Source organism: Lepisosteus oculatus, chromosome 4 (genome assembly GCF_040954835.1).
Source record: "Lepisosteus oculatus isolate fLepOcu1 chromosome 4, fLepOcu1.hap2, whole genome shotgun sequence".
Classification (NCBI taxonomy): Eukaryota; Metazoa; Chordata; class Actinopteri; order Semionotiformes; family Lepisosteidae; genus Lepisosteus; species Lepisosteus oculatus.
This window is the reverse complement of record NC_090699.1, coordinates 5203189-5227395: the sequence shown is the minus strand read 5'-3', so window position 1 is coordinate 5227395 and position 24207 is coordinate 5203189. Positions and strand designations below refer to the sequence as shown.

General features: G+C 55.1%; 2 protein-coding genes across 3 annotated transcripts; both read left to right on the top strand.

Moving 5' to 3' along the window:
• Positions 1 to 441: 441 nt before the first annotated feature.
• Positions 442 to 4821, top strand: vkorc1 (vitamin K epoxide reductase complex, subunit 1). Its single transcript, XM_069187994.1, has 4 exons — positions 442 to 1022; positions 1069 to 1402; positions 3354 to 3463; positions 3819 to 4821. The coding sequence occupies exons 2-4, from the start codon at positions 1212 to 1214 to the stop codon at positions 4028 to 4030; spliced, it is 513 nt and encodes a 170-aa protein (XP_069044095.1). The 5' UTR covers positions 442 to 1022; positions 1069 to 1211; the 3' UTR covers positions 4031 to 4821.
• A 2200-nt stretch (positions 4822 to 7021) lies between these two features.
• Positions 7022 to 21318, top strand: fus (FUS RNA binding protein). Of its 2 annotated transcripts, XM_069187954.1 has the most exons (15): positions 7022 to 7135; positions 9772 to 9796; positions 10359 to 10519; positions 10617 to 10779; positions 11896 to 12104; positions 12874 to 13057; positions 15857 to 15891; positions 18554 to 18589; positions 18907 to 19016; positions 19241 to 19370; positions 19544 to 19645; positions 19739 to 19862; positions 20275 to 20369; positions 20812 to 20950; positions 21042 to 21318. In XM_069187954.1, the coding sequence occupies exons 1-15, from the start codon at positions 7123 to 7125 to the stop codon at positions 21079 to 21081; spliced, it is 1566 nt and encodes a 521-aa protein (XP_069044055.1). In that variant the 5' UTR covers positions 7022 to 7122; the 3' UTR covers positions 21082 to 21318. The 2 variants fall into 2 exon arrangements, with proteins under 2 accessions (XP_069044055.1, XP_069044057.1); XM_069187956.1 differs by lacking the exons at positions 12874 to 13057; positions 15857 to 15891.
• Positions 21319 to 24207: the final 2889 nt, after the last annotated feature.

The window sequence follows — 24207 nt, the reverse complement described above, 5'->3', positions numbered from 1 at the left end:
TTTCATATCAGTTGAAGAAAGAAACTCGGGGATCAGATATCATCCGCTGTCGACTTTCAAAAGGTTATTTTTTTCACCTTTACTTTAAAAAATAAATAAAAGTGAGTTACTCGGAACATGAGTGGATTTAACACAGTGCAATTCAGTTCGGCACTTTTAAACAGAAGGGGGTGCCCTATCAGAGGGAGGAGAGTGAGAATGACCGGCCCTCACCAGAACCGGTACCACACAGTACAGCTTCTCAGGGTGAGAACGCCCAGCCCAGTCCGGTATAACACAGTCCGGAACCAGTACCGCACAGTACTCAATCCTTCATCCCTTTGTCGTTATGGAATTGTCTTGACCGGCGAACTACAAGTCCCACCATCCTCCGCGCACAGAAGTCCCTCCCCTCTCCCCGCGTAACGGGCAGGAGAGCCCGGCCAATCAGAAAGCGGAAGGGCGGGGGAGAGGGGGTCTTGAACACGTCGCCAGCGCTTGTTTTCTTGTGTCCACTTGAACAACTTTGCGACACGGCGGGAGCAGAGCGAGCACTGAGCTCTGGGCAAAAAGAAAGATTTAAAAAAAGCGACACGCTGGGGGGCTGAAGATAACAGGAGAAGCACGGACCGAAAAAGAAACGGGGATCTGAGACTAGCATTACAGGTGATTTTAAGGTGAGATAAAATTCCGTAATAGTGGAGTAGCGAAGTACAGAGCCCCAGGAGAGAGAGACACCCGCTCTGTCCCGCACAGAGCCCCAGGAGAGAGAGAGACACCCGCTCTGTCCCACACAGAGCCCCAGGAGAGAGAGACACCCGCTCTGTCCCGCACAGAGAGAAAGAGACACCCGCTCTGTCCCGCACAGAGAGAAAGGGACACCCGCTCTGTCCCACACAGAGGCCCAGGAGAGAGAGACACCCGCTCTGTCCCGCACAGAGAGAAAGAGACACCCGCTCTGTCCCGCACAGAGAGAAAGGGACACCCGCTCTGTCCCACACAGAGCCCCAGGAGAGAGAGACACCCGCTCTGTCCCGCACAGAGCCCCAGGAGAGAGAGACACCCGCTCTGTCCCGCACAGAGCCCCAGGAGAGAGAGACACCCGCTCTGTCCCACACAGAGCCCCAGGAGAGAGAGACACCCGCTCTGTCCCGCACGGAGCCCCAGGAGAGAGAGAGAGGGAGCCCCGCTTGCAGAAAGAGAAAGAGGGGCGCACTCTGACCCCTCCAGCGATGTCGGCTCGGCGGGTCTCGGCGGCGGTGCCGGCCTGGGAATGGAGCGCCCGCATCGGGCTGTGCGCGCTCGGCCTGGCGCTGTCCGTGTACGCCTACCACGTCGAGACCTCCCGGGAGAGGGACCCCGGCTACCGCGCCATGTGCGACTTCAGCTCCTCCGTGAGCTGCTCCAAGGTCTTCACGTCCAGGTGAGACACGTCGCTCTCTCTCCCCGAGCAGCAGGGCGCCGGTCGCGGCAGGAGGAGGGACGCCGACAGCGCTCGTCTGTACCTAGTGTCGCCATAAAGGCAGCGGTAGCGCTGTAAATCTTTTATTAGTGTCGGTAAAAGTGTTGTCTGCGCTAATAAAAGTGCGCAAAGGGAGCGTATGCATGTGACTTATCGGTGTTTACAATGGCAAAGGATGCTTTTCGGGAGGACACCGTTTTCAGACCGCCGTTATTAGAAATAATAGTAAAAATATTTGTGAATGGAGGCGCGTCCAGCGTCGCTTCCCCTCGAAACCCCGCCCCCTCTATTCCGCCCCTCCGCCGCGATTGGTCCGTCGGAATTCCAGGACCGCAGGCTGTCCGGCCCGTGATTGGCTGAGAGACGGATCAGAGCCTCTGTCTGCTCCTGAGTCTGCCACGTGTATAGAGGCTACAAAAGAGACAAGTCCGGTCGGGCCCGGTGGGTGTCAGTCTGATTGTACTCCCAGGTAATAGCTAATCCTGAAGTCAGTCCAGTCTGCTCTGTCAGTGGGAGTCTGATTATAATCCCAGTTCAGAACTCATCCAGCTCCCAGTCCAGTCAGTCCAGTCCAGCCTGGAGAGTCTCAGACTGCTCTGTCAGTGTCAGTGGAGTCTGATTATAATCTCAGTTAATAACTAATCCAGCTCCCAGTAAAGTCAGTCCACCTAGACTGGACCTCAGTCCATTGCAGGACGCTCCAACCACAAAAAAACACAGACACTCTGATTTACCCAGAAGGCACTGGGAGAGAGCCGGAGCGCCCTGAGGAAACCCACACGAGCCCAGGGAGAACATCCAGACTCCACGCGGACAGCCCCCCCAGGAGTTGAATCCTGGGCCCCAGTGCTGTGACCAGGGTCGTCTCCAGGGGTGGCCGGGGCCCGGGGTGTCTCGCGCCCAGCGTCCCTGTCGTCATCCAGATCTCCACCCCCTCCCTTTCCTCTTCGCTCCTGGGTTTTACGACGAACCTTTTCCACAGACCCCCTTAAGGGCCACATGTGCATCCTCCCGGCTTCTGCCTCCTTGTTCCTTCCTCGCTCCCGCTGTAGTGATTTCGACATGTGGCCCTCTCCCTGCTCGTGCTCGGTGTTGTCCCAGCGGTCGCCTGTAGCTCAGGGCCCAATGGTTCTGACTGGAGCCTCTGGAGTTCAAATCAGAGTTTCCTGTGTCGCTTTATTAACATTTTGAATTGAAGTAAGAGACAAGATGTGAAAAGGGTTAACTTCTGCCTGAAAATTAGACTTGTAAGCAACAGGGGTTTATGGCAGGAAAGGGGGTTAACTGATAAGGATTCCAGATGCGAGCAAGGAACCCCCTGGGGGCATAATCTTAAACTGACCATTTGGCCAGGGTCTCTTAACTGGCCAAATACCATGACCCCCCTTACCATAACATCGAATAACATCTGAAGCAGCAAGCAAGGACTATATAACCTAAAAGTTTGTACCGGCACATCGAACAATACTTCGGTTTTGTTGTTTCTTGCGGGAAACAAGACTTCGGCTTTATTGTTCCTTGCATGCAATAAACTCATCTGTTTTACTTCATCTCGGGATCCAGAACCTTATTCTTTCTGTTACAACAGAATCATGTATGCATTTCGATTTTTATGCGTGTGTCAAGCGGGACTGGGGATTGGGCGGGGGGGTCCCCCTCAAAGCACAGGGCCCTGGGCGGCCACATACCCCCCCCCACCCCGAGCCGGCCCTGGCTGTGAGGCAGAAATATTAACCACTATGTAACCGTGCCCACCTGAAAAACTGCGCCTAACTCTAGTTCCAGATATAGATCTGGACTCTCGGACAGACCGCTCCCCAGACGCGTGCCGCGGGAGAGGTGGCCAGTCCGTGCCCGTGCCGGTCTGACGACGGGCGGGGGGCAGTGAGGTGCACTTCCCGATGTCTTCCAGGTGGGGGCGCGGCTTCGGCCTGGTTGAGCTGGTGGTGGGGGTCGACAGCCTGGCGAATCAGCCCAACAGTGTCTTCGGGGTCATCTTCTACGTGCTGCAGCTGGTCCTGGGTACGAGACTCCCCCCGTCCCTGTCTGTGTGTGTCTCAGTCTGCTCGTGTGAGCTCTCTCTCTCTCTGCTCTGTGACGGTGTGTGAACCCCACGTCCTCCATCTCTCTCTCTCTCTCAATTCAATTCAATTCCAGGTGCTTTATTAGCATGACTGATGGGTACAATCAGTGTTGCCAAAGCAAATAAAACTAATAAAATTAACATGGAACAAAACAAAAAATAGAAGTAAAATAAAACCTACAGACATGTTACAGACATTTACAACTCTCTCTCTCTCTCTCTCTCTCTCTCTCTCTCTCTCTGTAATTGAGTGTATCAGTGTGCTGCAATAGTAGTCTTCCTCTGTGTCTGCAGGTCAGTCGCTGTCCAGCAGGGCGGCGCTGTTGCTGGTGCTGACCTCCTGGCTGTCTGTGGCTGGCTCCCTCTACCTGGCCTGTATCCTGGTGTTCGTGCTGTGGGATTTCTGCATGGTGTGTGTCAGCACCTACCTGCTCAACTTCACCCTGATGTACGTCAACCTGCGCAGACAGAGAGCACTGAGAGCTGACAAGGCCAAACGGAGCTGAGAGAGAGGAGCTGTACATGAACACTCACACTGACACACACACCATACTGACACATTTACACACTCACACACTGACTGAGACACCCATACTGACACACTCACACTGACACATTCACACACTGAGACACACACACTGACTGACACCCATACTGACACACTCACACACACACTGATTTACACACATACACACTCACACACACTGACTGACACACTCAAACACTGAGACACACACACTGACTGACACACACACACAGACTGACACTCACGAAAGAACATGGGAACACAGGACGAGTCACAAACGCAGGAGTCATCCAGCCTGTTTGTTAGTTAAGAGCTAATTAATCCCAGAATCTTTCCGAGTTGTGTCTGGGTATCAGCTGCAACAACCCAGCTGGGCAGCTTTTTCCACTCTCCCACCACCCTCTATGTACAGAAGTGCCTCCTGTCCTGACTGGAGCATCTCTTCCAGCTGTACCTTGAGAGAACCCGGGGTATCAGCTGCAACAACCCAGCTGGGCAGCCTGTTCCACACCCCCACCCCTCTCTGTGTAAAGAAGTGCCTCCTGCTCTCAATTCTAAATGCTGCTTCCTATAGTTTCCTTTCGTGTGCTCTGTTTTATATGCCACTGCTTATTCTCAAAACCTGTTACATTCAGCCACGAGCTCCCACAGATCGGAGACCTGTTCAACAGGTGGCTGATCGATAACTGTGACTGGGGAGTGTTACAGGATACCATCAGTGTTACTTTTTTTTTTATTCTGGCAAAACCCCAAATAAATCTTCTTCAAGTACCTTTGATGTGCCTCTCTGCTGATTTTCGTTCTGAAAGAAGGATTTTACTCTGCGCAGTGAGACAGAGGAGGGAAATCTAAATCACACACACACACTCCCGTCTCCCGTTGGGGGTTCTGTGAAAGTGGGGGGTCTCCACTATTCTCTGGTCTGCGTGCTGTCTGCTCAGAGGCACACGGACCGCGTTCTGAGCGATGGACTGCGGGGCGAAAACACTGGTGGGGTTTTACAACTTCTCCTGACAAAAGAGGGGGTGATCAAGGAAATTGGAAGAGCTCGGGCGCAGAGCGTCTCAGTTCTCTAACTCTGTAGTTCTCAGTCCTGATCCGGGAGAAACACTGTCTCCTGGTCTTCACTCCAGCCTGGGCTCTTAATGACTTTATCTCAGACGATCTCAGTCCTGATCCAGGAGGAACACTGTGTCTCCTGGTCTTCGCTCCAGCCTGGGCTCTTAATGACTTTATCTCAGAGGATCTCAGTCCTGATCCAGGAGGAACACTGTGTCTCCTGGTCTTCACTCCAGCATTCCTTAAGTTATGTGCAGACGAGTTGGCCACAGTTTTTATGGATATTTTTAATCTTTTACTTTTAAAGTCCCCTGTTCCAGTGTGTTTTAAGAAAAAAAAACCACCATTGTACGTGTGTTGAATAAATATATTGCAACTTTGAATGATTACAGACCGGTAGCGCTCACATCTACCAAAATGAAATGCTTTGAAAGGCTGGTGATGAGCCACATTGACATCATGATACCGGAGTGCTTAGACCCCCTGCAGTTTGCACGCCTGTGTAACAGGTCCACTGATGATGCTATTTCCCTGGCTCCTCACACTGCCCTGGCTCATTTGGAAAACAAAGGCACACGTCAGACTGCTACTCATTGATTACAGCTCCGCCTTTAACACTATCGTTCCATCCAGACTGGTCACCAAGCTTAATGATCTGAGTATCAGCTCTGTTGTCTGATCCGGGTGTCTCTCTGCAGCTGGAGTCTGGATTCCTGACTGGCAGACCACAGACTGTGAGGGACGATGGAAAGCTATCTTCCCCGCTGACCGCTGATATAGGTGTCCCTCAGGGGTGCTTGGTCCCCTGCTGCTCTCCTTGTTTACCCACGACTGTGAGGGCCAGACGCAGCTCCAGGGCGGACACACAATTTCAACCCCGGTTGGCCCAGCTGTGAGTGTGTGTGTCTGTTACTCGCGCGTGTGAGTAGGTGAACCACCACCAGGAAAGAGCACAGAGAGGTGACCCACACGGAGGCAGTGAGAACATGCAGACTCCACCCTGACAGCGCCCCAGGGATTGAACCCGGCACCCCCAGCACTGCGCCCCTGTGCCGCCTGACTTTCATTCAATGGTTTCCAGTCCCGATCCTAGAGGACCACTAATTGAATTCAGTTCCCTATTTGGGGAATATTGTTAGGTTTCCCATCAGCTCCTGAAAGGATTTGGGATTGGGTGTCAATGCTGTACCAGTTGGAGATGAAAAACGACCCTCATTCAGACAAAGACGCGGTTCCAGCCCTTAAATATTTACACATCGCATATGACAATATTCACACATTACATTTTCACCGCTTTCTTTTCTTAGGTGATGTATGTATCAGAAACCGGGTCAGATGAGGATAACTGGGGTGAGATATTTAATAGAATGAGGATGCAGTGTAATCCTGTTCTGTTGCAGTGCAGAGAGACGAAGAGTTTACAGCCGCGGTGCCCTGTTACAACACACCTCCAACCCAGAGCCGATACGAAGCATCGCAAAACCCCATGTTAATCTCTTAATGAGAGGCGGATTAAGGGAGACCGGCGCTATTGTACAAAAACGTGAGGGGGTTTCTGGCACCCTCTGCTTCGTTTCAGTAAATGTATAAAAAGAGACAAACTTTAAAAAAAAGTGAATTGTTGTTCTCAGACGGGAATACGAACAGCAGGGACATCTTTTTTTCTGGTGACGGGAGGGGGGGGGACTGTTCGATTCGGGTAGTTTCCCAACTGCACCGCCTCCTCCCCCCAGGCATTCAAGGCAAGTGGTCTCGTCCAGCCGCAGGTTTTAAAAGTCTCCGCGCGGCGGCCCGGTGACGCAGTTTGTCCTCAGTGTCGAGCTGCGGAGCTGTGTCGTCTTCGGCGCCTTCGAAGTTTCTTTTTATTTCTTTCTCTTCTTCCCTCCCCCGCACCCCCCACCCCATCGGCTTTCTTTATTTCCCGTATTTATTTTCTTCGGAAGCAGTTTGTGCGTTTGAGGGAAGAAAAGCGCGGGCGAAAGAGTCGCGGAGCACAAAGACAACCCGACCACCATGGCGTCCAACGGTAAGAAAATAAAAACACAAATTTCTTACTTTTTTTTCTTTAGAAAATACCATCGTTTTATTTGTTTTTTAAAAAGTGGCCTTCGCCGCCTGCTGTGCGAACTCGTGGCCGTTAACCCGCCTGCGGGAAAGAGGCGGTTAGCCTGTGGGTCTAATTCATTTCAAACCTCCGCTGTCCGCGCCGGAGTGAAACAAGCGGCTTCTCCGGTTCTCTGCTGTGTGTAAGTGAAAAGTCTCGACGTCTGAATTTGAAGACGCTGCCGGGGTCGTGGCTCCGGGGAGAGAAACGCGTAAAAATCACACAGTTCGGGGTTTGAACGTGTGGGTTTCTCCTCGCGTCAGGGGCTCCGCTCGCCCCGGCCTCCCGGCTCTGTGTCGTTCTGGTTGTGCGCTTTTTTTGTTGTTGCTGAAATCGGGTCCGTTTCCGGCCGGCTGGCTGGGCTGGCGGCGGCGGCTGTTTTCCCTCCCGAGAGAAGGGGGAGAGGCGAGACAAAAGCGGGGCTGTCGCCTCTCCGCGGCCGCCGCCATCTTGCCTCCCCCTTTTGTGCGCGAGCTGGCGCGGGGTGTCGCGCCCTCTGGTGCGCCTCGCGCCCCCGGGAACGAAGTGTCCGGGCCGCCGAGGTGTGATTTTGGGGGGCCCCGGGGTTGAGGGAGCCCCCCGGATTTGCTGTGGGGGAGCAGGTGTGTGTGTGTGTAGGGGAGTGGGGGCGGGGCGGAACCGGCCATGCCGCGCGGAGCGGCGCCTCCATCCGGGTCATCCCGCTCAAGATGGAGCCGCCGACTTCCGCTTCCGGCCGGTGTGGAGATCGGGAGAGGGGCGGGAGCTGATCGCCGCGCTGCTGCCCCGGCTTCTCAGGCCGCTCGTTACCCCCCCGGTGACGACACGAATTCATTGGCGTTGTGTAAGGAAGAAAAATGGAGGAGTTCCGAATTAAATCACGAATTTAAATGAATTAAATTTAATTAAATCAATTAAATCGAGAGTTCGTGTGAATTGCGCTGGAGAGGCGGCGGCCCTTCCTGCTCACTAGCCACCTCGATGACGAGGGTGATGGAAGAGCAAATCAGCACAGGCTTGCGCAGCAGACGATTCACTACTGGGATGTTCCAAAGTGATCCTTGTGCAGCGTTAACAAGTAGTATTTGTCGCCAAAACCATCTCAAAGTCGAGAGCGATATTGCAGTAATATCCAGTCAACGATGTTTCTGTTGGCTTAAAATGGGCGTTTACCAGCACGCGTGTTTACAATGTAATTAGGCTGCTTCACGTCGTTGGGTGCCCCCCCCTCACTCGTTCTAAATCACAGACTTGGAAATGGTCTATTTTGTGATATAATTGCAGGTTTTACACGTTGTGCCTTTTACTTTTAACGTGGTTTGAAATGTACTCATTGCGAATTCTTTCTAACCCCAAAATAAAAAAAGTTGCAGTTCTGCTTTAATACGTATGCTGAAAAGCAGCTGCAAGTGAGAATAGTTTAATCAGCACATCTAGTCTGTTTGGTCGTGTGTGCTCATCTGAGTGAATTGTGCATCACCCAGCTGTGTCAAGAGGGGAGTCAGCGTATTGGTCTCAACAACAGGGCTGGGCAGCTTGTTCCCCTCTCCCACCACCCTCTCTGTACAGAAGAGCCTCCTATCCAGGCTGGAGTTGATCACCCAGTTGTGTCAAGAGGGGAGTCAGAGTATCGGTCTCAACAACAGGGCTGGGCAGCTTGTTCCCCTCTCCCATCATGCCTTTTCAAAATTGATCATGCAGCACCCCTACACTGCCGAGCAACCGGGGGTATAGTCACTGAACTCCATTCAGACCACCTGGGTTCAAGCGCAGTACAACTAAGTTCTCTTATATTCCTGCAGCCATTGACCTGCTTCGTGTGCTCGATGGATTGTATTTTATTTTTCATGACTGTCCCCCCCCTTCACAAACGTACGGTTTGCTGCTACGAATCATGCGAATTGTCACGCGCGTTTTGAGTGGCAAAGGCCACTTTCAAAGCTACGAAGACGTGATGCAAAGAAACATTTCGAAACCTCAGGCAGGTCGGGGGAGGGAGGAGGCAGGCGACTGGTTTGGTATCGGGTGCTGGCACCGTCGGGCTCCACTGCCGGGTCTGGCGTGGGTGGGAGTGAGGACACTGCGGCTTCGCCTGCTCGCTCCTGTGTGCTCCTGCTTCCCCCGGGCCCTGGAGGGGCGAGGAAAGGGCCACTGTGTGTCGCTACTCACAAAGCAAGTGAAGTGGTCATTCTGAGGTCTAACGAGATAAGCAGTGGATTTCATCAGATAAAAAGTAAACCACAAAAAAAGTTTGTCCTTGGTGTTTCTTGTCATTTTTGGTGAAAATGGTTGAAGGGGGACTTTCTTGGGGGTCTGGAACAGCTTGTTTTTCTTTGTAAGAGATGTTGGAATGGGTTTTTCTTTGTATGAGTTGTCACTTTGCAAAAAGGTTTCTGGGAACGAATTACGTTCGTGAAAAGAGGTCCAGGTCTCTTTTTTTCCTCATCATACTCGCACGTCTGGGTGACTGCTTCATGCTGTGAATTTTGTCCTTCATCTGCCTGTAAAACGCGTTTCGCACCTGGCACAGTGCAAGTGTCGCCAAGTGACTGACCCCCCGTTTCTCTTTGTTTTTCCAGATTACTCCCAGACTGCGCCCCAGGGGTGAGTGACTCTGTGTTTCTACTGTAACTGTGCCAGCCTGCAGCTGATTAACGTGTTTTATACAGTGACTTAAAAAATGATTTATCCAAGTTTTACAATAAGAGGAATGGAGCTAAAAGGAAGAACAGCCAGGGTTAAGAATGTAGTGGATCATGGGTCGGCAATTCGTTTTTTTTGCAGACCCCAGCTTGTTCTCCGTGAGACACGGGCTCACAGACAGGGAGAGAAGCTGGGGGTCAGAGCGCAGGGTCAGCCGTTTATACAGCGCCCCTGGAGCAGCTCTGGGGTGAAGGGCCTTGCTCAGGGGCCCGACGGAGTAGGATTCCTCTGCCGGCTGTGGGATTTGAACCAGCAGCCTTCCAGCCACAGAGCCAGAAGAAGCTCTGAAGAAGCCCTGTTGCCCGTGTGTGGGGGGGGGTGGGGATGGGCAGGAGACCAGGGGCAGCCGGATGAAGGTTGGGAGATAAGAAATCAGACCCCGTAGAGCCTTCTGCCCCGGGGTGCAGCCTCTGTGCCGTGTCCGAGGCCAGGGGTGACCTGTCCGTGTGTTTTTCCCGACCAGGTACGGCGCGTACGGCGGGCAGGCCAGCCAGGGCTACAGCCAGCCGGCCACCCAGGCCTACAGCCAGCAGGGCTACGGGGGCTACAGCCAGGGCACCGAGAGCAACACCGCCCCCTACAGCCAGGGCGGCTACGGCTCCACTTACGGCCAGTCGCAGACCGGTAAGTCTGGTGCTGCTTCTCTCGCTTCCGCTTGTGACGCGGCGAGGAGTGTCCAGCTTGTGCCTGACGCTGACGCTGACCCTTTCCCTCTGTCCAGGTGGCTACGGAGCCCAGCCCCCCTCTCAGGGGTATAACCAGTCCAGCCAGTCCTACAGCTCAGGGGGCTACAGCAGCAGCCAGCCCCCCCAGAGCAGCTACAGCCAGCAGTCTTCCTACCCTGGTTATGGCCAGCAGCCGTCCACTGCCACCTCTACAACTAGGTAATGTACTGTCCTGCATGTGGGCGGTCGTGTCCAGTGGGCAGTGTTGGAGTGTGAGGTGTGGGCAGTGTTGGGGTGTGCGATGCTCTCTGTGGGCAGTGTTGGGGTGTGTGGTGTGGGCAGTGTTGGGGTGTGCGGTGCTCTCTGTGGGCAGTGTTGGGGTGTGTGGTGTGGGCAGTGTTGGGGTGTGCGATGCTCTCTGTGGGCAGTGTTGGGGTGTGTGGTGTGGGCAGTGTTGGGGTGTGCGGTGCTCTCTGTGGGCAGTGTTGGGGTGTGTGGTGTGGGCAGTGTTGGGGTGTGCGATGCTCTCTGTGGGCAGTGGGCAGTGTTGGGGTGTGAGGTGTTTGCAGTGTTGGGGTGTGAGGTGTTTGCAGTGTTGGGGTGTGTGGTGTGGGCAGTGTTGGGGTGTGCGGTGCTCTCTGTGGGCAGTGTTGGGGTGTGCGGTGCTCTCTGTGGGCAGTGGTGTTGGGGTGTGCGGTGCTCTCTGTGGGCAGTGGTGTTGGGGTGTGCGGTGCTCTCTGCTCTCTGTGGGCAGTGGTGTTGGGGTGTGCGGTGCTCTCTGCTCTCTGTGGGCAGTGGTGTTGGGGTGTGCGGTGCTCTCTGCTCTCTGTGGGCAGTGGTGTTGGGGTGTGCGGTGCTCTCTGCTCTCTGTGGGCAGTGTTGGGGTGTGCGGTGCTCTCTGCTCTCTGTGGGCAGTGTTGGGGTGTGTGGTGCTCTCTGCTCTCTGTGGGCAGTGTTGGGGTGTGTGGTGCTCTCTGCTCTCTGTGGGCAGTGTTGGGGTGTGTGGTGCTCTCTGCTCTCTGTGGGCAGTGTTGGGGTGTGTGGTGCTCTCTGCTCTCTGTGGGCAGTGTTGGGGTGTGTGGTGCTCTCTGCTCTCTGTGGGCAGTGGTGGGGTGTGTGGTGCTCTCTGCTCTCTGTGGGCAGTGGTGGGGTGTGTGGTGCTCTCTGCTCTCTGTGGGCAGTGGTGGGGTGTGTGGTGCTCTCTGCTCTCTGTGGGCAGTGGTGGGGTGTGTGGTGCTCTCTGCTCTCTGTGGGCAGTGGTGTCCAGTGTGGTCCTGTCCTGTCCTGTCCTGTCCTGTGGCTGTGTGAGTCCTGACTCCTCCCTTCCCTCCGCAGCTACGGCAGCAGCTCCCAGAGCGCCACCTACGGCCAGCCCCAGAGCGGGGGCAGCTACGGCAGCCAGCAGGGCGGCTACGGCGGGGGCGGCCAGCAGCAGCAGAGCCAGCACGGCGGGGGCGGCGGCGCCCCCTACAGCCAGCAGCCCAGCTACAACTCCCCCCCGCCGCAGAGCTACAGCCAGCAGGGCCAGTACGGCCAGGGCGGAGGTGAGCTCTCACGGTCCTTCTCCCCTCTTCGGGGGGTCCAGTAGTGTCCACTCCCCTCTTCGGGGGGTCCGGTAGTGTCCAGTGAGGTACCCCCCTGTCCCTCTTCAGGGGGTCCGGTAGTGTCCACTCCCCTCTTCAGGGGGTCCGGTAGTGTCCAGTGAGGTACCCCCCCGTCCCTCTTCAGGGGGTCCGGTAGTGTCCAGTGAGTCACTCTCCCATCCCTCTTCAGGGGGTCCGGTAGTGTCCAGTGAGTCACTCTCCTGTCCCTCTTCAGGGGGTCCGGTAGTGTCCACTCCCCTCTTCAGGGGGTCCGGTAGTGTCCACTCCCCTCTTCAGGGGGTCCGGTAGTGTCCATTCCCCTCTTCAGGGGGTCCGGTAGTGTCCATTCCCCTCTTCAGGGGGTCCGGTAGTGTCCATTCCCCTCTTCAGGGGGGTCTGGTAGTGTCCACTCCCCTCTTCAGGGGGGTCCGGTAGTGTCCAGTGAGTCACTCTCCCGTCCCTCTTCAGGGGGTCCGGTAGTGTCCAGTGAGTCACCCCTCCTGGGAGGACTCTTGAGTTCACTAGTATTCTGATTTAATGGGCGAAGCTCCTTTGGGAATCCAAGGACGCTGTATGTGGCGATAGAGAAAAGTGGCGTCCCCTGGAAGTCCAGCTGTGTCCGGTCGGGGCCCGTTGACCTTGCCAGCTCCAGTGAGCTCTGTCCTGCGTTTCCTTGCTGCTCTGCCCTGCTCTGCCAGTGCCTGTACTGACTCTCCTCCTCCCTGCGCAGGGTACGGCCAGGACGCCCCCCCGATGGGCGGCGGTGGCTACGGCGGGCAGGAAGGCGGCTACGGCGGGCAGGACGGCCGCGGCCGTGGGCGCGGGGGCGCCGGTGGTGCTGGCGGCTTCGGTGGCCGCGGAGGGGGGTTCGACCGAGGCGGCCGGGGCGGACCCAGGGGCCGCGGGGGGATGAGGTAGGTCCTCTTGGCGTCCGCTCCACACCGGGGGGGGATGGGAAAGGCCTCACAGGGCATGGAGATGAAGACAAGGGTTTAGACTCCACTGTGCCGTGCAGAAACTGGGGTTCACAGCCAGTAACCTCGCACAGATCTGGGGTTCAGATACTCTTGGTGAGCGGGTGGGTCCAGCTGCAGCTGCCTGGTCTTTTCCTGGGAGTTCTCCTCCTTGCACCGCGGGCTGTGAGAGGGGTGACGAGAATGACAAGTTACACGCCTCAGTTCGGAGCGTGTTGGTGGGGGGGGTTCCCCGTGTCGGTGACGGGAAGTGTGACGGCTGAAGAGCCCGGAAACTGCCGGTCCCCCCCCTCCCCAGTCGCTCCTCCCAACCACAACACAAAAAACTGCGCCGGCTTCTGGGAGTGCTGCGCTCTTGAGGGCGAGGGGTACCCGGGGTCCCGCCGGAGAAGAGTCCTAACACTCACGTCTGCTTCGGTGGTCTCAGACACTGGCCTCCTTCACGAGAAACCGATTCAGTAGAGCTGGTTGATCCCTGCGCCCGTCTGCAGGACGAGTTTGAGTCAATAGGAGAATAAGGGAATCGAAACTCGGCGGTTCAGACTTTCTGAAAGGCAACAATGTTGGGGGGGGGGGGGGAGAAATTCAACCCATGTCTTCTGAAACCTAAAACACCATCTGTGGATTGATTTGTTGTTCTTTGATCTTTTACCTTTTTCTTCATAGGCTGTCAGTGGTTTTTTTACCCCTCCCACTGTGATGCACTGTTGGGTACTTGTGCTTTTCAGGCTGCTTAAATTCTCACTGGTCTGCCCGCTTTTAAAAGTTTTGACCAGCAGGTCATTAAGGTTTTTTCCCCATTTGCCAAAAACCCGATGTTGAAAAGTCCAGTGTGTTGAGAGTGCGCTGGGTCGAGGAGTTGGGTGTTAACTCAATAGCTGACAAGAAAGGGCAAGTGCCTCATCGCGAACGAGGCCTAAATTACACAGCAGAGACACTGGTTCAGCACTGCTCGTGCACAGCTGTACTGAAACCCTTTTGGTTTTTTTTTCGGGGGACCACACCAAATAACCACCCATCATACTGAAATTCTGACGACCAGCTCCCAGCGATGGTACAGTAAAGTCTGCTCTGGGTTCGAAGGTGCTGTGAAAGAATCAGCTTGCGGTTCTGAACAGGGCGGTGCCCGATGAAACGGTCATGGGATGGCTTGTTAAAAATCATCTTGGTCCAGTTTCTGTATAGTGTGTTAACGAAAGGGGAGAGAAATCTCTGATGTGGTCGATCAGTAAGAACTGAGATGTTAAGAACCCTGCTCGCACACGCACGCACGCACACACACACACCGACTGACACTGCCTGCCCACTTCTTGAGGCTGAGTGTCTCCCTCCTACCTGGATGAGGGGTGAGTGAGTGACTCCAGTGCTGGAGCTTCACAGAGCCTTCTGGGTTTTATTCCACCTCTGGGGCTCAGTTTGCTGAATCGCCTGCCCGTGGAAAAGCTGCACAAATATGGCCACTGAGCGCCTGAGCTGACTGCCCCTGCTGTAAGTGAAGACTAAGAGTTTGAAGGGGATCAGGGCCCAGGCAGTGGCAGCACAGGGCCTGATGTCTTTGGGGTTTTTCTTTCAATGTGGCCCCTATATAGTTCATTCCTTTTTGAATAATCTGGACTCATGAAGACAGTAACTGGCTCAGTTCAGCCCTGAGAGCCCCAGTCCTTCAGTGCTCTAGTGTCTTCAGTCAGGGGTTAAAGGTCACTGTGAATCTGGACTCATGAAGACAGTAACTGGCTCAGTTCAGCCCTGAGAGCCCCAGTCCTTCAGTGCTGTAGTGTCTCCAGTCAGGGGTACAGATCTGTGTTCATGAGTTCAGATTAAGACCGCAAGTGGCTCAGGTGGATTGGAATAAAACCTAGAAGCGTCTGTAATCTTCTGATCTATATAGAGCTCCCTTTGTTTCAGTACCAATGCAGTATTGTTTATTTTGCTCTGTTAATGAATCTCTACATCTCTTGTCGCAGGGATTTTTTCCATTTTTTTTCCCCTACAGGTTGTACAAAAGCCTTTCCTTGTCTCTTGGGCTAAGATTCCTGGGGTTTGAGGAGTGAGATTGAGAAGGGAAAGGGGTTCAATCAGAGGGTCAAGGCAGTCTCAAAGTGTTTCAGGGTGCAATGTTCCACTGAGGTTTAAAGAAAAGAAGTGCTGTACCAAATGTGTAAAAACGGTTATTAATGGTATCAGTGAATATCCAGAACACCCCTGTAGGAGCCTGAAATGAGTACAAACGGGGTTATGGTATTTTTTTTTTGGTTACAAACATACTCACCATACCTTAAATGCTCACTTAAACGCACATCTCAGTCGAAGTGGAGGCATTAAGCCGGGTTACGTGAATAAGGCTCAAAAGTACGAACCGATTTCTAAAAGGGGGTCGTCCCTTGTGAAGGTTTGCGAGCAGCATCCTGGTTTGGGTCGAGGGTTGAGGTCCCCCTGCCCACCCCTTCCCGTTAGCGTTTACCTGAGCCAGAGGTGGGTGGGGGCGCAGGCCCGTGTGCCTGGTCCCCGGTGCGGCACAGCACCTGCGCCCTTTCTCCGGGACACAACACGCTGGTTGAGGAGAAGGCCGGTTTAGGGGAGAGGAGGAGGAGGGAGGAAGGAGAGAGTTGAGGGCCAGGGAGAGAGAGAGAGAGTGTGAGAGGCGAGCGCAAGGAGGTGTTGTGAGGAAAAAGAAAAGATGAGATGGTACCAATACCGGCCCCAGCCTTCAAAACGTCTCACTTTTTGTGTCTCCATCAGCATGGGTGATCGCGGAGGATTCAATAAGTATGGTGGTAAGTCAAAGAAACAACACCTCGACATTTCACTGTGTTTGGAGGGGAGGGGTGTATGAGTGTTGGGGGGGGGGGGAGTGAGGGGTGAGGGGTGGTGGGGGTTACTACTAATGAAGTCAAGGTGGGGGGTGGCACTGGGCCCCCGGACTGCCCCTCCGCGGTCAGGGTCACGCCGCCCGCTGAAAGTCACAGGGTGGGGTGGGGCTTCCACACATCCTTGCATGCACTCTGGGTCAGTTCAGTGCGATCTGTGTGTTCAGGACTTCTCCATTCGAGGCGCCCCAAGACTGGACGCCTTCAGCGCACAAGTGCGAAAGCCTCTACCGTTTGAGGTTCCGGATCCCGGTGCATGCCACTTTTTTTGAGTGTGTGTGGGGGAGGGGGTCGGTACTCCTTCAGGTGGTACGGTCAACGTGGCATCTCTGAATGGTGTGTGGAGGTCTTAAGCCCCAGCGGGCTGGCGGTGGTAGGCAGGTGGCGTAATGGCACGAGCCGGTCGCATGAAGGACCTTTAAAAGAGGATGTGGCGCTTTGCCTGGTCTGTGAACGCCCACCATTTGGGTCTGTGAGGGCGCTGCCTGAGCCGGCCGGTGTCCCAGGGAGGACTGTCCACTCGAGGCTCTCACCGGCGAAGACTCCTCTCTGTCGGGGGGGGGGATCAGGGAGGGGGCTGCTCTTCCGTCAGACAGATGGCAACGGTTGTGAGGGCGGAGAGGCCGAACCGCTGGATCGCCGTCTCCACGCGGGCACGGATGCGTCCGGTCCCGCCGCGGCGCTTCTCTGGCCCCGAGACGGGACCGTCCTCGGGGAGGTCCAGCGCGGGCGTCCCCTCGACGCGTGGGGGGCTGGGAGAAGCGCCGGCGGGGGTTGAGGTCCGATTTCTCCTTCGGTACTGGTTTGGGTGTAGCTCCTGTGCAACACTGGAAGTTCCCCACAAAGGTTTGGAGTGAGTTTGGTGAAATCTAGGGGGGTACCTCTCTGCTCACTACCCTGAAGCTCTGCAGGATGGTTTCTTCCCCATGGGGTGCAGTGGAAATGAGCACATCTCACTGGATAGGCAGGGCCATATGTGAGGGAATGTTGTGGGTCTCATTGATCAGGTCCCGGTGCACAGCCTGCATGATTCGCCTCATGGATCTTCAAGGTCTGCATGAGTTCTGTGTGTACAGCCCAAATGTCTTCTAGTTTGGAGTCCTTTAAAGTGTGTTAACGGCTCTTTAAACTCTTCAATCTTCCTGGTTTGGGGGTAAGAAATGATTGGTTTGGTGTGTTGGTGGGTCCTGTCCCCAGAGTGGGGCCAATTCACGAAGGGTTTGGAGTTCAAGTCGGACAGGAAACCTTGGAATAAAAGAAACGAGGTGTGGCAATGTGATGGTTTAGATCTGACTCAGGCAGGTTTTGCTTTCAAACGGGTGAATGGTTGTGACAAACTGGAGCTAAAAAAAGGTTTATGGTGGTTGTTCATAAAGGGTCGGTGAATGTTTCTTGTAAAACAGGGGCAAAGTCAAACATGGGGTTAGGTAAAAACAGAGAAACTGGAGGTGTTCTTTAACAAACCCACACCTAGAAATAGCCCGTTTGTCTCTTATAATTCTGTAACTCTTGAGGGTCTGTGTGGAGTTTAATGTGTGAGAAAGCATTGGTGCAAGATTTACAAAATACAAACGTAAATGGAAAAGAAAACACACCTGGTTTGGTTTCATGGCTGGATCCAATTCAACTCTCTGCGCAGTGTCTGTAGAAATAGCGTTAAAAACCTGCTTTGTTCGGTGTGTGGGCTCGGTTACAACCTGCTTGGTGACTGGCTGCTTTTCGACATGCGGCGGCCCCGAACGACGCGGTGTTCCTGTTGGATGAGCTCAGTGCATGATCCTCCGCAGGGCTTCGGGGTGCGGACGGTTGCCCTGGGCTCCGCGCTGCTGGTGTCAATCTGGGGACGTTGAAACACGGGGCTCATGTGGAATATAAAAGTATTCCGGACCTTCCCAATGACATCGTATCGGACCTGACCTGTCCCCCAAGGAGTTCAAGCAGGGAGCTGCGTCCACATGCGTAGGCTGCAAAGGACCGGGTGTGAAGGTTTTTACCACGCCGGAAGGCTTTCCTTTCAGTGTGGGATAAACCTTTTCCCGTTCTGGTCTGGTCCAGTCCTGGTCCGGCCGGGGGGGTGCGACGGCCTGTCTCCCTCTCCACAAGCCCAGCCTCGCAGTGCTGGTTCCTGCATCTCTCTTCGTTTTGACTGGGGGTGTGGGTTCCCCAATAGTTTAGCCAGAGAGCACCTATTCTTCATGAGTGGATCCGAGGCATGGTGTTGACCAAGTACGCAGAGCAAGAGCTGGCCAGCAGTCAGGAATGCGTTTCGTGTCCATACCTTAGGAGAGTGGAAAAACACGGATGCCTTCTTAAAAGGCGTGGAAATATATATATTTTTTTCTTTCCCCCCTACTGGGCGGTTGTTTCGGAAACGGGTGTGCTGCGTGCCGTGCAGGCTGGCGGTGTGGATGGAGCGAGTGGAAGGGGGGAGGCGGGTGGCGAGTGGGGGCGAGGGTGTGGGCTGGGTGAGTGTGTGACGGTGGGTGGGTGGGGAGCTGTGGAGGACTCTGCTGCCCCGCCGCCCCCCTGCTTCTCTGCTCACCTTTTGTTTTTCTGTCTCCTCCTGAAGGACCCAGAGACCAGGGACCTGGGGGCCCCAACCCAAGTAAGTCGGGGTGCCTCGGGACGGGGGGGGGGGGGGTTTGGCGGGTAGACGTTGACGTCCTCTCCCGGCGCAGCTTGATCATCTCGCTATGTCGAAGCTCTTCTTGCTCTTCAAAACCACTCCCTGACCCTCCTGCCCCCTCCCAAAACAAACCTGCATGCAGGAAGTACTCCCTTTAAACCGCTCCCACCCAACCCCCCCCCGTGCTGAGGAAACCCCGGGCTGTGACTTGTCTGGAATCGTTACCGTTGCTCATCGGCTGTGTGACCCTCCAGCACTTGGAATTTGAATGACTGAGCCTCCGTCTCCCCCTACAGTGCAGGAGCAGGATAACTCGGACAACAACACCATCTTCGTCCAGGGGCTGGGAGACAGCTGCACTGTGGACTCGGTGGCTGATTTCTTCAAACAGATTGGCATCATCAAGGTAGCCTTGTCCCCACTTGTCAGTTCACCCTCTCAGTGCAGTGTTAATATACTGGAGTGTCCAGTCACTGTGTCTGTATTAACCTCTCTCTCTCAGTGCAGTGTTAATGTACTGGAGTGACTAGTCAGTGTGTCTGTATTAACCCCTCTCTCTCAGTGCAGTGTTAATGTACTGGAGTGTCCAGTCAGTGTGTCTGTATTAACCCCTCTCTCTCTCCCTCTCAGATCAATAAGAAGACTGGTCTGCCCATGATAAACCTGTACACCGACAGGGAGACGGGGAAACTGAAGGGCGAGGCCACTGTCTCTTTTGATGACCCCCCCTCGGCCAAGGCGGCTATCGACTGGTTTGATGGTGAGTGGGTTTGTCCGGGGGCTGGGCGGCTCATCGTCCCCTGTACTTTTGCAGTGGTGGTGTGGGGGGGGGGGTTTCTGGCGTCACTTCCAGATGAAGACGACATTCCCTTCCTGAGTCGGAGAACTGTCCCGTTTAGCTCTCTCTCTCTCTCCGTCTCTCTGTGCCCCCAGGAAAGGAGTTCAACGGGAACCCGATCAAGGTGTCGTTCGCCACGCGCAGGGCTGACTTCGGGAGGGGAGGCGGCAACATGAGGGGAGGCCGTGGCCGAGGAGGTGAGTGCCCGGCCTGCCCGCGCCCTGCGCCGCTCGTCCTGGGAGCGCCGCCGCCGAGCTCACTCACGCCTTCCCCTCCCTTCTCTCCCGCAGGGCCCATGGGCCGCGGCGGCGGCGGCTTCGGAGGGGGCCGGGGCGGCGGGTACCCCAGCAACAACGGAGGCGGAGGAGGAGGCGGCGGCCAGCAGAGGGCGGGAGACTGGAAGTGCTCGAACCCGTGAGTCTCTCGCAATCCTGGCGGGCGGGCAGGCTGGGCCTGGGCCGTCCGAGTTAACGTGCCGTGAAGTCCTTTTGGGGGCTTTCAGATCAAAGTGGAGAAAAGTCAGAGGAGGGTGAAAGCTCTCCTGCTCTTCTCCGAAGAGAAAGCTGCTCACAAGCTTCGAAGCAGCACAGTTGCTCTGCTGGAGTCTCGGGACTCACTCCCAGTCTCGTCCAAAGCGCTTTAGAATTGTAATGACTTTTCAAGATGCGCGTGATGAGAGTTTCGTCGTGTGTATTAAGAGGGAAGGAGGCTCGTCTGGGTGGTTTGCAAGCGGGAGCTGGGGCTGAGAGGAGGCGGGCGCCCTCCTGTGGCTCCGGCCGTCGCCCCGCCCGCTGGCTCAGCGCTCCGGCCTGCTCGTGTCTTCCAGGGTCTGCGGGAACCTGAACTTCTCCTGGAGGAACGAGTGTAACCAGTGCAAGGCGCCCAAGCCGGAGGGCGTGGGGGGGCTGCCCCCGATGGGAGGTGAGTGGCACCGCCGGGCGCCTGGCTGTGGGGGTAATCGCTTCCTGCCGTTCTTTCTGTCCCCTCCCCCTCCTGGGGCTTGAGCAGCGTGTTGGAGGCCTTTCCCACCTCTTCCTGACAGGGAACACACTCATTAAACGACCGGTCTCGCCTTCAGACTGTGGGATGACGGGTGTTTAGTTCTGGATTGGTGTTGATTCTCAGCGGTATCTGGTTTTGCTCTCTGCTCACCGCGCCGTTTCTGTTGTCTCCTTCATGCAAAGTGCCTTCGAGGTGCTGAAACGGACTCTTCTGCTCCCTGTAACCCAGTCCAGCAGAGAGCCGTCCCCCCCCCCCTCCTCCTCCTCCTCCTCCTCCCCGTGTCTGTACTGCGGTATACTGTAGTATCCGTCTCGGCGCAGGACACTAAACCCTGTTTCTACCCCCTTCTCTCTCCCGGCAGGTGGATTTGGGGGTGACCGAGGGGGCCGCGGGGGCTTCGACCGAGGAGGGTTCCGTGGGCGAGGAGGAGACCGGGGGGGCTTCCGGGGGGGCCGCGGTGGCGAGAGAGGCGGATTCGGGCCGGGCAAGATGGACGGCAGGTAAGTGGGAAGAAGTGGTGCCGCCGTGAGCTTTCCCGTTGCGTGTGGAGCGTGAGGCTCACTCCTCCTTGGCCTGTCTCCATCTCCGCAGGGGCGAGCACAGACAGGACCGCCGGGACCGGCCGTACTGACCGCCTCTCCGAGATCCCGGGACCAGTATCCCCTCCCCCAACCGCCCTCCTCTGTAGTTACCCCCCTCTTTTTTTTTTATACCGCGTGTTTTTAAGTTGTGGCTCCAGAACTTTTCGTCCAGACGTCCGCTTCGCCGATGTTCAGTGTTTTGTAAACTTGCTGGTTTTTAATTTTCCCGCTGTTTTGGAACAGCTGCGCGAATCAGTTGAAAAAAATAAACTGACGTTTAAAACTCGTGTGCTGGCGTTTTCAGTTAAAAAAAAAATAAACTGGCGTTTAAGACTCGTGTGCTGGCGTTTGTGCTCCGGCTGGCTGGGGTTGATCATGCTGGTCTGTTGACCTTGTCCTGGCTTGGGGGGGTTCAGTCCCAAGAGCTGTGGGTTTCACCGCAGTCCACTCCCTTGGCCTAAGAGGATCAGTTTCTGGTTTCTGACGCGCCGCAGTGAGGAGGTCAGGGCTGGGCAGCCCGTTGAGCAGGTCTGTTAATTCCACCTGGCTACACACCCCTGGGGTGGAGACCAGGCTCTGTGAGACGGCCTTTGTGTCTCTGTAGTATGTAGTCAGTTGGCCTGCCTCTTAATGGAGGAGTTCCAAGTAGGGAGCTGTGTCGGCATGCAAAGGAACAAATAAAGGTTTATTCCACACTGAAAAGGAGAAAAACGTTTCGGCTGTGGAGCAACCCACCCACTTTTCTTCCCTTTGCATCACGGAATAAACCTTGACTTGTTCCCATCACTGGGTGGGGTACCTCCTTCTGCCCAAAGTGTTCATATTTGTGCTCCTCTGTGGTTCAATAGGATCATAAATTTTATTTTATATAGGTGGTTCTCTAAGCGCTTTACAGAACTAAAAAAATAAACACTGAGAGGAGGTGGGAGATGGGGGCTTGAAATACAATAGGAAAGCTGGGGGCCACAGGGGACCAGTTAAATAAAAGCCCTTCTGAAGGGAGGGTCTTGATTTGGAAGAGCTTGGGGCAGATGTTTCCCAGACATCCTTGGGGATCGAATTCCAGAGCCTGGGAGTGACGGGAGACCAGAATTGCACAAAGGCTGTGAGGAGCGCGACAGCAGTAACTAAGAGTTCACATAGGTAGCTGCATCAGTGTGTGTAGTCTGCAGAGGGACAAGTAAAGGGTTTTTTTTTCCATGCTGAAAAGAAACGTTTTTGCTGTGGAATCGTCTCCGGGTGTGAGAGGGAAGTTGACAGCTCAAAAAGCAGGGGCAAACAAAAGCCAGCAGGGGAGAGGAGGCAGGAGCAGTTTGCCAGTTAGGCTGAACACCCAGCTGTTTGTTCTTCTGTCCCACTGACTTGTCTATGAGTCTGTCATGTCCTGTCCTGATCACTTGGTTTATAGCTGCCTATCCCAGCAGCCCCTATTGTAAGAGGGCCGCTGTTCTGTAGCTGAACTGCTACAGCACTGCAGCCCCCCACAAGTAAGAGAAAATTACTCGGCAACCTGCCAGAGTCTGGTCTGTGTCACAGGCGCGAGAGATCTGGATCTACCCTGAGATGAAATGCCTGCAGGTGCCAACAGGCAGACAAGTGAGAAGAGACTCACTCACCAATGGAAATTACCAAACACAGAAATGGACAGGGCTGACCCAGCGCACAGCTCCAGAAAAGCAAGCTCTAAGCCTCCACCTGACTCGCGCTGGGCGATGAAGTTAACCGCTCTGTTCCACACGACGGAAGCGGTTCGCGAGCCTTGCCGCACCACCGAAGGAAACCTCACAGGGTGACACCCATTACAGGCTCACGGCGGGGTGCTGTGGGACCTCCCCCCACCCCACTGCTGGACAGTCAATCAAATGTGAACCACTCCCTCCCACCCTAGTGAGAACTGTGTTAGTAGCTCTCAGGGCCACAGCAGCGTGACTGACAGCACGCCCGCTAAAATCAAGCACAAGAAACGGAGAGAATGAACCCGATAACCCCTCGGGTCCCTTGTTTCAGACACTGTAATTCTGCATCTTTACTGTGAGGGTCCATATTCTCTTATCTTATAAGGATGGGCCAGACCTGCTCCTGAGAAGTGGGGGAAGGCTTTCGAGAGCACATTCAGTGGGTACTGTGTTGGGCAGGGCTCTGGAATGAGCCAAGAACGGGGTTTGTCCTACGAAGGGGCCACACGGCCGCACGACTTCCGCTGGCTCGTGTCCGTTCTTAATTCTCGTGGGAACGGAGCTTGTTCCCGCCCCCGTTCCTGTGGTGACGGTCCATCGCTGTAGCAACGCTGTCAAGTGACTCCAGAGAGCGGTATCGGATTTCACGTCCGGAAAGCGACCTGTGGGAATTCAACGCGCACACGCCTCCTTTCCCGGAGTGCTCTTTCGCGTCCTCCCGACCCCCTCGCCCGTCAAGGAGCGGTGGCGCTGTGGTTAAGGCTCTGCGCCTGTGGCTGGGAGGTTGCCAGTTCAAATCCTGCAGCCAGCCGAGGAATCCCAACTCCCGTGGGCCCCTGACCAAGGCCCTTCACCCCAGCTGCTCCAGGGGTGCTGTATAAATGGCTGACCCTGCGCTCTGTCCCCCAGCTTCTCTCCCTGTCTGCGTGTCTCATGGAGAGCGAGCTGGGGTCTGCGAAAGGACACATTCCTAATGCAAGAAATGGTACATTACCTGATCTGCCTGTTCGTCTCACTTCTCTAAAGAAACGATTCAGAGCAGAGTGGAGGTGGACGCAGGGGCCAGTGTGGCGCACGAGAGAGCGTCTGTCCGCCTGCCCTGTGTTACTGTGGCTTTCCTCCTGTTTCTTATTCTTTCATAACTGGTGTGATATTTAAATTCTGGAATCTGTGTAGAAGGGGAAGCATTAATTAAAAGCCCTTAGTACCACATTTCTTGCATAACATTGGAGACTGAACAATATATTGGAGACTGAATTTATGTATGTAAGGAGTGTCTCTGGGGTCTGTAATAATTCCTTACTTGCACTATGGCACTTTTCTGTACACTCAAAGTTTTTCACAGGTCATGGGGATCCCCTCCAGTGTCCCCCCCCCACCTGAATGATGCTCCAGTCTGCTCACACACAGCAGCTCTCAGTGGGGAGGAGAGCAGAGTGATGGAGCCAGTTCAGGGAGGGGGGTTATTAGGAGGCCATGATGGGTAAAGACCAGGGGGAA